The following is a 16,410-nucleotide window of genomic DNA, read 5'->3' as shown; positions in this document are numbered from 1 at the left end:
AGAAAAAGCTTATATTTTAAACAATGTTTGACTAATTCTTGTATACACACACACACAAACACACACACACACACACACACACACACACACACACACACACACACAGTATAATGATGTCTATACAGTAAAACCCAGCTCAGTATAAAAATCTGAGCTAATTACAAATATTAAATCATAAGGTTGTTCTCAATTCTAATTCTTTTAGAATATTAATAATAATAATAATAATTTTAGATAAATGTGTAGACTAAACTGGTCTAATAAGCAGCAATAGGATTTTATATATGTTTTTCTAAATTAAAGTGTATGTAAAACCTTCAGCTCTTTTCTCACCTAGATATCCATGCTCATCAGGATATTCAGCTCCAGACTCCTTCTTGCTAGGGTTTTTATCTTTGGTTGTAACAGGAAGGTGAAACAGAGCAAAATCCATCTCGTTCACAACACCTGAGCCCATTTCAACTGCAAGAATAGAAATATGATTCAATGATTTAGGAAAGAATGAATATATATCAGATTTTACTCGGTTTTAATAAATCTTTATGTAGAATTGACATGGAATATGATTTAGATGTTGCACACATATTGTACCAAGTAAATGTGCATGTATTATTAAATAAAATGATTCTGGTGTTTTGCAGTAAAAAATCACCACATGAAATTCTGTGTGATTTCAATATAATCCTGCTCTTTTCTGATTTTTATGTCCTTTAATAATGTAATATTTGTAATATTGCTGAATCCATCATTTTGAATATGAAATTCCTGTCTGCACTACAATTACACTACATACAAGCATTATTCAAAATCTTCCTACTCTTAAGGGTGACGTTGTCCATTGTCCCTGCAGGCATTAACCATTCATACTGGAGGACAAAGCAGGATTTGTTGAATTAAAAAATTAAGAAATAAGCAGTGGCCTTATTTTATAATAATGTTGTTTATTATTGCATTTGCTAAAAAAAAAAAAAAAAAACAGCTTGCAAATATATACAAGTTTAAGTTTTCATATTTCTTAATATTTAGCATGGATCTTTTTCACCTATTTAGATGAGTTTACCAGGCAGAACATCTTCATCTAGAAATGATTGGTTCACCACTTTAAGAGGCAAAAATAAATCGAGGCATTTTCACCATAAATCATAATTCTTATATTGCTGTGGTGTTTCCCATTAAGTGCCTTTAAAGCACAATACTTGAACTTTTGCCCAAATCCTTCCAGGACAGTTCACTGTCACGCCTCCAGAGGGCATACTTTTCCAAATTCTGTTGTCACATTTATTTCACAAACAATATGAAGGACGTAGGATAGCATTGTTATTGCGAAGCCTTGCTGTCTGTTTGCATTTCAGTAAGGTCTGAGTTGTTTTTCTGTACATGCTTTCTCAATGCCTGGTTTCCCGGAATACCTTTTAGATTTGCATTCTGATTTTAGAAATACTGTGGTTTTTGGTTTTCTTTTTAATTAGCATTTCGTTTTGGATTGTAGACTTTCATGTTACAGAATGAATTCTCACAGTATTTCTGAGAGCCCTCAGTTACACATTTACTTAAGCTGGGTACATCATAAAATATTATATAGTGTTTTTTATGGAATGACATTTCGATGCATTTTCAATATTCATTCATATTGGCATCTTTGCATTAAATATTGCTTTGACATGGACCCCTGACTGAAGATGGCTACAGGGGAAATAAACATGCAGACTTATTTTCATAAGATCTCAGTTCACATTTTATAAGTGTACAACCTCATACCTGATGCACTGTCTGTCTCAGACAGCAGGTCCATAAGGGATGGATTCTGGTGCTCCACTGAACGTCCCCATTTGTGCAAACTGACAACACTGCCTTGTGTGATCTTAAATTCATTCCCACTGAAACTTTTAGGATTTAGGATGGATGGAGAAACAGAAGTGGCAAGCTGCTGAATGGAAAGTGTGTCTGCTTCCAGTTTAGAAGGTGAGCTTATATCCAAACTGCCACAGAAAGGCACTGAAAGAGAGGACCAATTAAAAAAGCGAAAGTGCAGTTGCACTAAAAAATTACACAGAAATGTTCTATTATTCTTACCATCTTGTGTGCTTTTGCTAGATGCGTTTACTAAATACAGCTTCCAAAAGTAGGTGACATTTATAGGACAGCTTTCACATGTAGCTTTGATGGAAAACCCCTCGTTCCAGTTGATTGCATTTTCTCTGCACTCTATGCAAGAAACATGAACAATGCTGCAAAAACAAATGAGTTATTTGTGTAAATGAAAATGTAATTTAATGTGAATGTAATGGAACCGTATGTTTTTGTATTGCTTTTAGTCAGTTTTTGTATAGAAGCTGGGCAATCATCTAAATATGTTTACTAGGTAACATTAACCACTTAAACTCTCATATGTGGAAGATCCAAATATCAAAAATCAAATATGCGTAATTAATGTAATGCATGTGCACCTGGTTGGTTTAGATTTCATGGTGATGAACATCTCCGATGAAGAGGACCGATCTCCAATTTGTACATTAAGTGTAAACTTGAACAGATCACAGTTAGGATTCAGTGTGCTTGAAGGAAATGTCAGCAGTGCAGAGGAGGTGGAAATCTCCTTGGAGAAACAGGAGGTCTTGGCTGTGTTTACTGGCCTACATTTCCACCTGTAACTTTAAAGAGAAAATAAATAATAATTCATAATATGAAAAAAAAAAAATTTTTCATTTTATCTTCTCCCGCTTATCCGTAATTCGGGTCACGGGGGCAGCAGTCTAAGCAGATTCCCCCAGACACTTCTCTGTGTCCAGGGATCAGGCTGTCAAGGCCCCCACCTTTGACTGCTGCCCAATCCTCTCAGCACCGGTCCCTTACGGTCCCTCCTGCAGGTGGTGAGCCCACAGGAAGGCGGCCCCACGTCGCGGTCTTTGATTTATTTTTCTCGTAAGGAGCATAGAGGGTTAAGGGCCTTGCTCAAGGGCCCAAGAGTGGCAGCTTGGCGATACCGGGGCTTGAACCCCCAACCTTCCGATCGGTAACCTAGCACCTTAACCGCTGGAGCCACCACTCCCCCTGCCTTTATTTTATATATAATAAATCTATATATTGGCAAAAGAATTTAACAGTGATGCCATTTATTTTCTAAAATTAATTTTTTGACCAGTGGATCTGTAACTATGTTTAGTTGTGAAAACATTGCTCTATTTAAACCCTAGAAAATGTTTGAGTGTTTCGATATAACAGCAAAATCTTCAAGGATCCTCTGTGGTATATTTCAGAAAAATCTTCTGGTGCATCTCTAATTTTAATAGTGTGAATGGGCTCTAAAAAGCTGAATATAAAAACAAAAAGAAACAATATATAGTTTGCTAGCACTAAAGAATGTCTAAAAACATGCATCGTTCACTATGATTTTTAGGATTTACATATATATATATATATATATATATGTACATTCTTCTTCTTCTTCTTCTTTCGGCTGCTCCCATTAGGGGTCGCCACAGCGGATCATCCGTTTCCATACCACCCTGTCCTCTACATCTGCCTCTTTCACACCAACTACCTGCATGTCTTCCCTCACCACATCCATGATATATATATATGTACATATTTAGTTAAATATGTTTGTTTTATTGAAAACAAAACATCATCTTCCATTTAGTGAAGTTTTGGTGAACAATTCACATTTTAATGAATTCAGATTAATGAATTAATGAATTATCATGTATTCAATACTGAATATTGATAGCTGTGGGATAGCAGGAAACATAAAACACACAAATGAAAGGCATTATAATTCACACTGTTTGGTGGTTACCTCATAATGTTATCGGGAAAATCTGGGTCATATGACCTACGACCATCCAGAGTGATGTTTGTGTTGCTGTTGTGACGGTTGATAAATACATTTGTGCCTCCATTGATGATGCTTAAAAGTCTGCTAGGCATCACCTCAATCAGAACTGAGTAGGTGCTGTATACTATGGTGCCTACAATCTGAACCTTTAGGTGGACAAAAGTACTGGTTAAAATTGGATTTAAAACCCATTTAATTCACAATAGTGTACATCTTAATCAGAACTGTTTTTAGAATATTGTGCTATCAAATTAAAATCAAATAAAAAACCCTTCTCCCACCATGTTTGTTAGACTATACAATCAACTACAGAATACTGAATTATTACAGAACAGCCAAAGGCCAGTTTTGGAAAATGTGACTCTATGTTAGATCCTCAAACGGTCTTAAAGCCCACAGGGCAAACATCTGTCCAGCAACATCAGGAAATTGTTCACTGACATTCCTCACTTCTACCTCAAAGCTGCACTGTACTGTAATGTAGGTAATGTTAATTAGCCAGCTAGTTAACTGATTGTAAACAACTTGAATTTATCACTAGCTGACCCATGTGAGATTTGTGAACAATCATATTTTAGTCATTTATATTAAATATTATAGAACTAGGCAGAGCTTTAAAAAAAACAAAGCTTACTAACTAACTATTAAAAAATACTGTCATTTCGACCTCTAAAAATTGATCAGAATATTCAAAATAAAACAATTGTTACCAGAACACCTTAAAATTAGCCTTAAACTTATATTTAGCTGTACCTCACATCCATAAAAGAATTTTATAGACAATAACATTAATGATACCTTAGCTACTGCTCTATATGTGCCATAATAAAGGAGGTATTCTGGAAGCTCCAGATGTTGTTGGTTTGTTTTTATGCCTGTGGTTAAGAGCTGCAATCCAGTTGGTCCATAGAGACTCCAGCTGTAGTGGAGACCTTTGGAAATGTTGCATTGGATCTGCTCTTCAAATGTCACACCAAGGCACACAGGCTGGTATCGCGACACCTAAAGCACATTCAAAATCCTCTATCTGTTATTTCAATAGATCTATTTCAATAGATTATTATTGTTACTATGTTGGCATATGTACAGAAATATTGCTTAAGCAACAAAATATCTAGCAACAAAAAGCTACATTTACTTATTGAGTTTTTGTACCATGTTACGGTTGCTCTGACCTGGATTTTGCTGGGTCCCATGTTCTTCACAGGTGGAGGTTGGCATGGCTCAGTTACAACAAACACATATCCTCTTAGCGAGGCCGAGCTCACTAGATTGGAGACGGTCACTTCTACTATGAACTCTCCTGTACTGCATGATGACAGGTTTAATATTGTTAATTATAAATAATCCTAAATGTTTGGCTGGGTCAAATGAGGTATAGCAAGTTATCCATTTTTGACTTTAAAAAATTCAATACAATTCAATAAATTTTTATTTGTATAGCTCTTTTAACAGTTAGCATTGTATCAAAGCAGCTTTACACAGATAATGTAGTAATACAAATTATAAAAAATGCATTAGAATAAGATTAAATTTTTTGGAAAACACATTTTAACCACATCTTAACAAATGTTTCTTTTTTTATATAGAAATAACAGCACCAGTGACGTAATAACATTAATAATGTGAAAATAATGTGATAATGTGATCAAATTTTGCAGAATGTTCTAAAGTACTTTCTAGCCAAAATGTAGTATTTACAATATCAAAGAACCTCTAGAAACTAAAAGTATATACATTGAATATATTTAATAAATTAAATAATACTTAAAGTACAAAAGACAAAACCATAAGTTTTATGTGGTTCGAAATGAACATCTGGCTAATAGTAAACACAGCTTTTCTATTTCCTTCCTTTATTAAGAGACACTGCATGATTACAGACTAGGAATTCCTGGGTTAAAAAAATAGGACGCACGATTGTTGCTGATTCTCTGTATTCCCATAAGTATATTAGTATGCACAATAGTTAGGATTAGCTGCCATATTGTAAGTATAATAAAAGTAACAGAGAATTACTGATTGTTTAGATTTTAGATTTCCTATCATTTCAGTTACTGTCTCAGAATAACAATGATATTTTAAAAAATTTAAGCAATTAAAAAAGACAGAATAAATGGAAATACATTTAAAAAAAAGAAATAAAGAAAACATCATTGAATTTTATTATTTTTTTTGCAATCCCACAGTAGTAGGTTAATAAATGCAAATAATTTCAATGTAAAATAACTGAAAGAGTTGCATTTGTACTTCATATATTTGGTAATCTCCCTGTTAAATTCAATAGGTTGCAGTCTGATGCAACATTTAACTTCTAACTAAAAGCAAACTTTTTTTCCTATATTAGACTGTGCTTGTTACCTGTTAAACACGTGATGCTCTGTGTCCTGTCCATCTTTTCGTGTTCCATCTCCAAAATCCCAGAGATAAGTGACGTCTGTTCCAGCATTGATCCTACAGCTAAAAGGCACTGATGTATTCAGCAGCACGGAGCGAGTATACAGCAATCTGTTGAGATGCACTGCTCTTTGAATGACTACATTATAGATGTCAGATTCAACAGAGCCAAGGTTGCTGGACACAGTGATGTTGTACCTATAAAACAGACCACAACACAGAGCATTAAATAACAATGGTGATCAGGTCCAATAAATCTTCATAAGCAAAACCTTGTGAAAATTGTGAAAATGTACAAAATGTACAATTTAATTATGGAACAGTTCAACACAAAGCAACAATAATGCTATTCAAACTCCACCTTATGTCTTAAAATCTAGTGTCTTTTGTTTAATTCTATTGTTCTATTGTACTGGAATTTACATCTTAATACTGCTAACAGGTTTCACATTTGCATGCTTTAAAAGACCAATATATGAAGTCGACCATATCTCATATAAACAAATGTGCCATTGTACCTATCTGGATGAAGGTATTTCTTAATGAATGTCCCAGATGGAGTACTAACTGCTGTTTGGTCCCCAAAATGCCAATGAAACTCATGTGGGTCTGGCTCTTCAGACATCGCTAGGAACGTAATATCCTCTCCTGTGGCATAGGCTTGCTTCTCAGTGTAGATCCAAATAGCTGGAGAAAAATGATTAATTTACGTGGTAATGTACACACTGCGGGTGTTTATGTTTATGAGCAAGAATTTTAACAACGGCCAATGTCACTATGCAGATTTACAGGAATAAACCAATCAAGGATAAAGTAACTTATTATGGAATAGCATTTCTCTTTGTATATCCCATAATGATATTAATAAAACTATACATTATAATTGACAGATTGATGTAGCATTTGGCACAATGCAAAATGTTACAATATGTATGTTGTTGTGCACAAGTAAGTTACATACAAGACATGCTACTGTTCATTTTCCTGTGGATTTTCTTAACAGTTTGATGATCATATCGAAGTGCTTTTGGATCACTTTCAGAAGGTAGGAATTCTCCTGCTTCAACACAGGATGGACATGCTCTGTAAAAGAAATCAATTCCATTCCGTTCAGTTTATTTGCACTGTGTAGTAAATGAATGTGTGCAAACCAGAACAGGTTTTTTTCATGTTGTTGAGGAAAAACTAAGTAACCTGATCTGTCACAGCCTGCTTTTGTGTGGTTGGTTTTAATTCCTAAGAATATTCAATCATTTATTTTATTTTTTATTTTACAATTACTTAAAGACAACACAGCTGAATTCTTTATCATAATGGCCCAGAAGGTGTTGATTTGTACCTTTTTAACAGAAAACTTGATAATAGTGTTTGGTGTAATTCAGATCACAGATGTATATACTCATTCTATTTAGTTACAGTTTCTGTATTAACAGTTTATTCACTGGAACTTACAGGGACTCTAATAATAAAGGTACTATATTATACAATTTTATATGAAGAACTCATGTGAAATTGTACTTTCAATGCATTCTTTTAGTTTATTAGATATTCTTGCCAATCAAAACTTTGTAACCGTCAAAAGATTCAAACAAGTTAACAGTTATTTTTGTTTTTATGGATGTTTTTATAATAAAAGCACCTTATGACCTGTGTGATAAGATGATCTAAAAACTTTACATAACAAGCCATTATGTTTTATTCCATAGATGTATTTCTAATATTTTTGCAGCTAGTATAATATTTTTCTGCAAAAATATGCAATAATCTGTACATAATACTATCACTAATTCTAACACTAATACTGATACTAGCACTAACACCAATACTCATTCAATTCACAAAAACATGATACAAAGTCATACATATACATATATAATGCCACACTGTGTGGTATTGGTTTAGCACTTAAAAAAATAAAGATGGCAAAAGCTAATAGAAAGACAGCTCTCACCTCTCCAGCAGATTAACCTTGCCTAAGGAAGAATCAGCCACGGGAGGAAACAAAGACAGATGGAGAAAAAAAGAAGATAAACTCTGATTACAGAAGCCCAGAAAACATGGTAGAGCTATAAAATGTAAAAAAAATTCGAGGTAACTATAAACGCATTCATAGATAGATTCATGCATAGATAGGTAGATAGATAGATAGATAGATAGATAGATAGATAGATAGATAGATAGATAGATAGATAGATAGATAGATAGATAGATAGATGGATGGATGGATGGATGGATGGATGGATGGATGGATGGATGGATGGATGGATGGATGGATGGATGGATGGATGGATGGATGGATGGATGGATGGATGGATAGATAGATAGATAGATAGATAGATAGATAGATAGATAGATAGATAGATAGATAGATAGATAGATAGATAGATAATAGATAGATAGATAGCAGAATTACCACATACATAATTACAGTTAAAGTAGAATTGTCACAAACCATCATGTGAGTTTCCCTCTGTATATTTTAGGATAAAGAAAATTGCAGCAAAGAGATAAAAAGAGTATTGACTTGGCAGAGACATCTGAGAGATACACTATGAAGAGATGAGCAGGCGATGGAGACACACACTGACACACACTGACGACTCTCACTGCCTCAGCAGCATGTGTTACAAGTGCAAGGAAAACAATGGGCCATAAACACTGCTTAAAAAGTCAACACGGTTCAAAGGGCTAAATAATAGTCACATATTCTTCAGCTTTTCCTTTTCCTTAATGCTTTGTTATGTAACATCTATTAAACATCTAAAGGATATATATATATATATATATATATATATATATATATATATATATATATATATATATATATATATATCGAAATAATATTAACTACAATGTAGCAAAGGAATTCAGAACATGAGCTACATGTCACACACATTTTAAGTAAGATAGTTGTGTAAATTATATTGAGCATTATTTAGACAACAAAAAAAGATTAGATAAAGTTTGGGTCATCCGCATTTTAGAGTCTAAGAAGTAAAAAATCTATATTCTTAAGTTAATAGATCTTTCTTTCTTTTTCTCTCTCTCTCTCTCTCTCTCTCTCTCTCTCTCTCAAATCTATCTATCTATCTATCTATCTATCTATCTATCTATCTATCTATCTATCTATCTATCTATCTATCTATCTATCTATCTATCTATCTATCTATCTATCTATCTATCTATATCTATTTATCAATCTATCTATCTATATGTATGTCTCTCTCTCTCTCTCTCTCTCTCTCTCTCTCTCTCTCTCTCTCTCTCTCTCTCTCTCTCTCTCTCTTTCTCTCTTTCTCTGGAAGAATTTTGAGCCATTAGAAGGACATGATATGTTTAAGCAGGAAGGTGAAACTGTGGAACAATGCTATGGGGGGTTTGTGTTGTTCATTATTCACAGTTTGCAAATGCACTTCTTTGCAACGAACAAAGGCTGTGATTTTTCAATAGCAGGAGGTCATAGATGTGTGAAACGATCTGTGAAATGGTTTGTGTGCCTGTGTCTGTTCTCACTCTTGTGGAAAGAACGAAATAAATATGTATAATTGATACTTAGAACTTGACGCTGTTCATTCGCTTTATTTGGATGTGCAACAATTATTAACTAATATTTCATAAACTACATTACCTAAATTTACCTTCATTCAATGGTAAATTATGTTGAACAATATTTTATTGTAAGAGTGATGAAATCAATAGAATAGAGTTTGCACAGTCTGATGTGTTCTAGATTCAATAAAAAGAAAATACCAGCTAAGTGTTTATTAACAGTACATGATATATAACTTTGTGGTGCTGCTGTAAGGATTAACAGATTTAAAAATAGCCCTGCTCCTCTTTAACCCTTTGCTTTGCAGCTACCATTTCCAGTACGACATCTAGCAGTATTTAAAGTAAGGATACAGAAAAAACGTACTACTTAAACACATGTTTGCAGGTTTATCTATACAAATAACCCTCTTGATTGTGGCTACAAATATTGTTATGCTTTGACATTATATACCAGATGTTGGTATACCTGGTTACTTTTTATTTGGCCCACCATACTATTTGGGAAAAAAAGGTCACTGAATATCTTTATTAGGTTCATTCCAACTCAATTTTACAACCTACTGGATTGTTTCTCATTGTAATGTAAGATTTACTGAACAACCTGTTTTATAAAATTTTTTTAGCTTTTTAGATTCGGTTTCTAACATATATTTTTTACATTTTGAATATTATCAAATCATAAATAAGAGGAACCAATCTTAATATCATTTGAAAACATTTTAAGATGATGTTTGGTATTATGCAACGTTTATTTTTAGCCAACAGCCCTTAATCAAGTTAGATTTTTGGACCTTTAAACAGTGAAAACTAAACCATATCAGAAATATGAACAGTGAACAACAACCTGGCTGTGAAAAAAAGAGAAATAAATATACATCGCTGATATTTATAATAATAATAATAATAATAATAATAATAATAATAATAATAATAATAATAATAATAATAATAATAATAATAATAATAAAAAGCAGAAGAAGAAGCAGAAAAAGAGGAGGAGGAAGAAAAAAGAAGAAGAATATTATCTTTATTTTTATACTTGCATGTGAGCTTTTTGTTACTTTTTAAAATAAATATCTAATATTAATGGATGAATTTTATATTACTATTTTTTTTATTATTGTTCTAATGATCTTTTGAGTGGAATAAAAAAAGATGATACATTTCTCAATTTAAAAGAAAAACAGGAAAATGTATATAGAGAACTCCATTTATACAAGCACAAAAGCAATTGACATGAAAATGAAAGCTCAGCATATATTGCAATTCATGCAAATGGGGTCTGTCGCCTCTAAAAAAAGAAAAATCGAATTTGTTATATCATCCTGTCAACCCATGACAAGCAGCCCGGGTTATTCAGCCGGACTGTTTACACACAACACGTCTTCAAAGTAAACTGGCAGCTCAGAACCAGGGAGCTCTTTCATTTGTCAGGCATTAGTTTTTCTGACTGTCTTACTCACTTTAGGATAGTGTGTAGAGCCTGGTAACTGAACCTGACACACACACACACACACACACACACACACACACACACATAGACAGACATTGGACATTCTGCTCACTTCAAAGCCACACAAATGTCACACTGCATGAAAGATGGAGGTTTATATCTGAAGCATGACAGAGCACCGGTGACCCGGACGACAAGTGCAAAAAAATACACACCAATGAGAAAAGAAGAACCTGTCACATTCCACACCGTGTTAGAAGCAGTTATTTTATCTGTTATTCCGAGAATGTGCTGGTGGCACATTATGATGGATGAGAATAGAAGTGGGCTGTCAGTAGCATAAATCAGAGGCAGCCAAGAGTAAAGTGGGTGATGAAGTGAACTGAAAACCCCTCTTATTGATGACATGATGAGTCATGGTGTGATGGGAATCAGTTGAAACAGAATAAAAGTGTAGTACATTTGGCCCACCAAATTGATTGAGGGAGGGCTTGAGGATTTGATGAATTTCTAATGAATTTATCTAATGAATTTACTCCTGAACCAGTTAACAAATAAAGATTTATTTACTTTTTTTTTTGCATCTTATTTTATTTGCACTGATTTAAATACAGAAACCATGTACTATACCTAATGATAGTTATAATTTATCTACTATACATGGTTCTGTAAACAAGATTTGGCGGGATTTATTTTAGAAAAGAATAATATGAGCAACAAAGAAATCAAAGCGTGTTTTTTTTTACAGAATAAATGTCCATTAAAACAGAGAAAGTGTCATCTGACATTTTTACTATGGATTTTCTACATGTACAAATAAAGCAAAAAGTGCTGCTGATTCATAATTTTAAAAAATAGGAACAAATATTTTAGGTTGCAGTTAAAAAACTTTTTTTTTTACATAGTTAAAAAAAAAGTTTGGATGGATACCGTTCACTTTCCATTGAAGTCAAGTCAAGTCAAGAGTCAAGAAGCTTTTATTGTCATTTCAACCATATATAGCTGATGCAGTACACAGTGAATTGAAACAACGTTCCTCCTGAACCCAGGTGCTACATAGAACAACATAAAACAAACAGTACAGAACAGAAAAACACAGGGCTGAGAACTAAGATCCTCGCCACATAAAGTGCATGTGTGCAGCTGGTGCAAACAGTGCAAAAGACAACACAAGACAGTGCAGGACAATACACAATACACAAAATATAAAAATAAAAATGGAAATAGCTCCGCCAGTAAAACCTGTCGTAACAGAATAAGGTGCAGTGTAAACAGAAAGATGTAAACAGAATTTGTGCAATTCAGCAGTAGCAGCAATCAAAAAAAAAGTGAACAGTGACCAAAGGATTTGGACAGAATATTGTGCAAAATAAGGTCTATAGATCCTTTTCCTACTCATTTGCAGTTTTTCAGTCTGAAGTGGTTTGTGAGATATTCGTCTCACTAATAAGGTAATGAAGTTTATTCATTGCCAGCTGATTTCTAAACCATTAAAAAGAAGATTTGAATGTTGATTTTGTTTACAAAGATTTTCCTTGCCTTTTTTTTAATGGCAGCTTTTACTAAAATGACAGAATGTTGGTATCATTTACAAAAAACAATAGTTAGTATTGGGTAAATTATTTTACATATTTACAAACAAGTAAAAGGCCCCAAAAGAAATGTAAGTTCTGCTTTAAGTTTAATCCACTGAACAGTATCTACCATGTCCAGGATGGAACAGTGTCTATTCAAGTAATACATAAAACCAGAACAGCTAGCCATGCTTGCTGTTTAAAAGCAAATGAATTACACTACCACATATTTACTAAATACTTTTAACCCCCAACTATATATTCTTAATTTGATCATTACCATTTTTTATTATTGTGTTTTATGGTTACTTGGACAAAAGCTCTTAAGTTGAAATAATAAAAACCATAGCATTTATTAGACACTGTAACCTGACCGAGCTCAGAAATCTAAACAGTAACAAAGAACCTCTACGCCATATGTCCAGCAGCTGTTCAATAACTTTCCCGTTTGATCTTAATTCTTACAGCAGGGGGCGACACCAAGAGACCTCAGGGTTCAAAAAACTGTTTTTTGCGGATGATACCCAAAAAAAGTACAATATTGTATCGTTCTTGTTTGTCAATTTCTGACAAAATTCCAATAAGAACCAATGCAATTTTAGTGTGCATCATGATACACATGATGTGTGTATCAGTTCATCCGCCTCTCATCTTACCCTGATGTGCCCATTACTCTGGAACATTGTAAATCTGGACTCATCAGACCACATGACCTTCTTCTATTGCTCCAGAGTCTAATCTTTATGCACCCTAGCAAATTGAAGCCTTTTTTTCAGATTAGCCTTACTGATAAGTTGTTTTCTTAAATCTTCACAGCTGTTTAATCCCAATTCCTTGAGTTCCCTTTGCATTGTGCATTTGAAAATGCTCTTACTTTTACTATTAAACATAGCCGTGAGTTCTACTGTTGTTTTTTACAATTTGATTTTAATCAAATGCGATGGTTCCCCAATCTCCTTCCAGTTGTTACTTTTGCGTTGGACAGTTCTTAACCCAATTTTAGTAGTTTCAGCAATCTCCTTAGCCTTAAACTGTGTAGTATATTCTATATTTAGATAAATTTTTGCAGTGTACAGTATTGTCTTCAGTAATATCAAAATGCTGTCTATATAGCCATCTATCAATCCGCAATTAAACAGAGATAATAGCAGGTGAATGTGAATGCAGTATAAATCTTTTTAGAATAAGTTTGCATTCACATTCACCTGCTATCTGTTCCAGATATAATTCAAGATTAGAATTAGTGTCAAAAATTTTAGTTAAAATTATCCCAATGGTCCCGCTACTATTCCTGGTAGATTTTTAAAGTGTGACTCTATGGAAATCTTTTCCAATATTGCCAAAGTCATTGCAAAAGGGAGAAGTAGTTTTTTTTACAGGAAGCATTTTGTCAATTTGATGAACGAATAAATTAAAGGAATATTCATTTACATTATATAATAAAAAAATAAGAAATAATGAATGAAGAAAAGTTGAAATGTGACGAGGAGTATATTTACGGTCACATTGTAATGATCTATGAAACAGCTTGTTCTTCTGTTACATGATGTGACCCAGTATTTACATTGTCTTTTGCTACACACTTAAATATATTACATTTTTCTTTGAAAAACAGTACGAGTGCATAGAATAAGTAGGAGGATGTGACACAGAAAAGTGACTGTATAAGTGTTCTGTAAGGTTTATTTCTTGAAGGAGTCTCCAGGTTCAGCACTCAGCAGTCTCAGCACTGTATATTTCACAGTAAAAAAGCAAAAACTTACTTTTTCTCAGTAAAATGACAAAGTCCAACGCTAATGCTCTGTAACTTTTACGTTTATAGATGATACATTTGCATGACCTTTCATGTCTTTATTTATATGTTGCAGTAAAAAGATTAACTGATGATGTGTAAATAAAGAAATTCTAATATTTACTTATGTTTAACTCTTGTCTTACTGTCAGTGATATGTAATATTAATGCATCATTTGAATAACAAGACAAAGTGTTTCTGAATTTGGAGCATCGAAGCCAGAGTCAGAGCCACATGCTCCTGAGGTGCCAGTGTCCAGTGATCCTCCTCCTTTCTTCTCTTTCTGCCTGATTCATCCTGATACTACTTTGAAATGTATTTTAATATAAACAGTCTGTAACAATGGCATAGGACTGGCATTTGCATCAACACTTCTGCATTTAAAGACCCATCAACATGATCAGCACAACTGACATTGAATGGACATTCTCTGCCACCAAGGTGAGGATAGCTTCCCTTTTGAATCTGGTTCCTCTCAAGGTTTCTTCCTTATACTATTTCAGGAAGTTTTTTTCTTGCCACTGTTAACACTGACTGACTTATAAACTAATAAGGGATAAACTTATAGGAACTGAATATATAAATTACAATTTTCTGATCTCTTTATTTGTGTAATGCTGCTTTTAAACAATGTCCATTGTTAAAAGTGCTATACAAATTAATCTGAATAGAATTGAAGTCAATTGAATTGAATTAAGTTACTATGCTTGCAGGAGGAGTTGGACCACCATCCACAACAACTATAGTGGAAACCCAGAGAAGATTCTCTGCAGCTTGAAGTGATTTAGGAGGTATGTTGCACGTGTAGTAGATACCTCCAGGGCATGTTTTATCATTTCCCGAATCGGAGCAGTGACATTCTTCCTCACATGCTCATTTTGGCCGTTAAAAAGCCAGAATCAGGAAGAGCAATTGCAGTCTTCACCAATTTACTTGTAAAGTGTTTCATTACAGACAATGTTTATTGCTAATAATTTGGAAATGTTTACCTCAGATCAATAGCATCCTTGTAATTGTGTTTGGCTTTAATTTATTAGCATGTAAGTGAAGCATTATAGTGGATACATTTGTATCATCTGGTGTTTCTACTATGTTAGCTTGTAGCACGTAGCATTTCGGCAACTGTGGAAAAAGTCTGCTGGTTGCTGGATTGTTTACATATTTTATTGCAGCAAACAGGTGAAATGGTTGGGTGATAGATAACGCTGATAATGTTAATCATTACACTTTACAAGAATCACAAAACTGCACAAAAATGGAGGAGAATTGCAATGAGTCAATACATTAATCAACAAAAACAAACAAACAAACATATAAGTATATGAATAAATTAAACCACATTTCATTTTATCCCAGTATTGATCGACTACAGGCCAGTAACATTTACACAGACACTACAGAAGTAAACAAATGTGCTTAAAGTATTGTTTCTCTTCCTTTTCTGATCTAGCATGAATCTCTACACTGTGGTAAAAATACCAACATTTCCAATAGCTCTCATGCCCTCATTCTGTCACTGGATCTCAAAGCACAAGCTCAAATGCTCCATGAATGAAGGGTTTAATGAAAACAAGAAGCAAGGTTCTTTTCATGCAGTTGCCTAATAAAAACAAAAGCAATTGTCTATTTGCTGTTATGTTATTTCCAAATCTTTCAGACAATTTATTATAAATAATTACTGTGTCAAATTTAAGAAGTAATGTTTTATATTAAGCATGTGCAAAAAGGTAACAGTTATTTATACTGTGCAATACTTAGAGATTTACTTATTATTTATTAATTATATCAAATTTAAATGTTTTTGGT

The 16,410-nt window shown here is 33.5% G+C and overlaps 1 protein-coding gene across 1 annotated transcript in view; it reads right to left on the bottom strand.

Annotated features, from left to right (window-relative positions):
* The window catches only part of pkd1l1 (polycystin 1 like 1, transient receptor potential channel interacting), a 39,971-nt gene extending 32,717 nt beyond the window's left edge, over window positions 1–7,254 (bottom strand). The window contains exons 1-9 of the mRNA XM_083530458.1: window positions 7,194–7,254; window positions 6,751–6,919; window positions 6,197–6,430; window positions 5,011–5,143; window positions 4,634–4,837; window positions 3,797–3,981; window positions 2,448–2,645; window positions 1,759–1,883; window positions 334–462 (exon numbers count right to left, since the gene is read on the bottom strand). Coding sequence (XP_083386584.1) covers window positions 334–462; window positions 1,759–1,883; window positions 2,448–2,645; window positions 3,797–3,981; window positions 4,634–4,837; window positions 5,011–5,143; window positions 6,197–6,430; window positions 6,751–6,919; window positions 7,194–7,212 — 1,396 coding nt within the window. The 5' untranslated portion in view covers window positions 7,213–7,254. The remainder of the gene's footprint in view (window positions 1–333; window positions 463–1,758; window positions 1,884–2,447; window positions 2,646–3,796; window positions 3,982–4,633; window positions 4,838–5,010; window positions 5,144–6,196; window positions 6,431–6,750; window positions 6,920–7,193) is intronic.
* Between the last annotated feature and the right edge of the window lie 9,156 nt (window positions 7,255–16,410).

Source organism: Silurus aristotelis (genome assembly GCF_946808225.1).
Source record: "Silurus aristotelis genome assembly, chromosome: 25".
NCBI classification, from domain to species: Eukaryota; Metazoa; Chordata; class Actinopteri; order Siluriformes; family Siluridae; genus Silurus; species Silurus aristotelis.
This window is presented reverse-complemented; position numbering and strand designations above follow the sequence as displayed.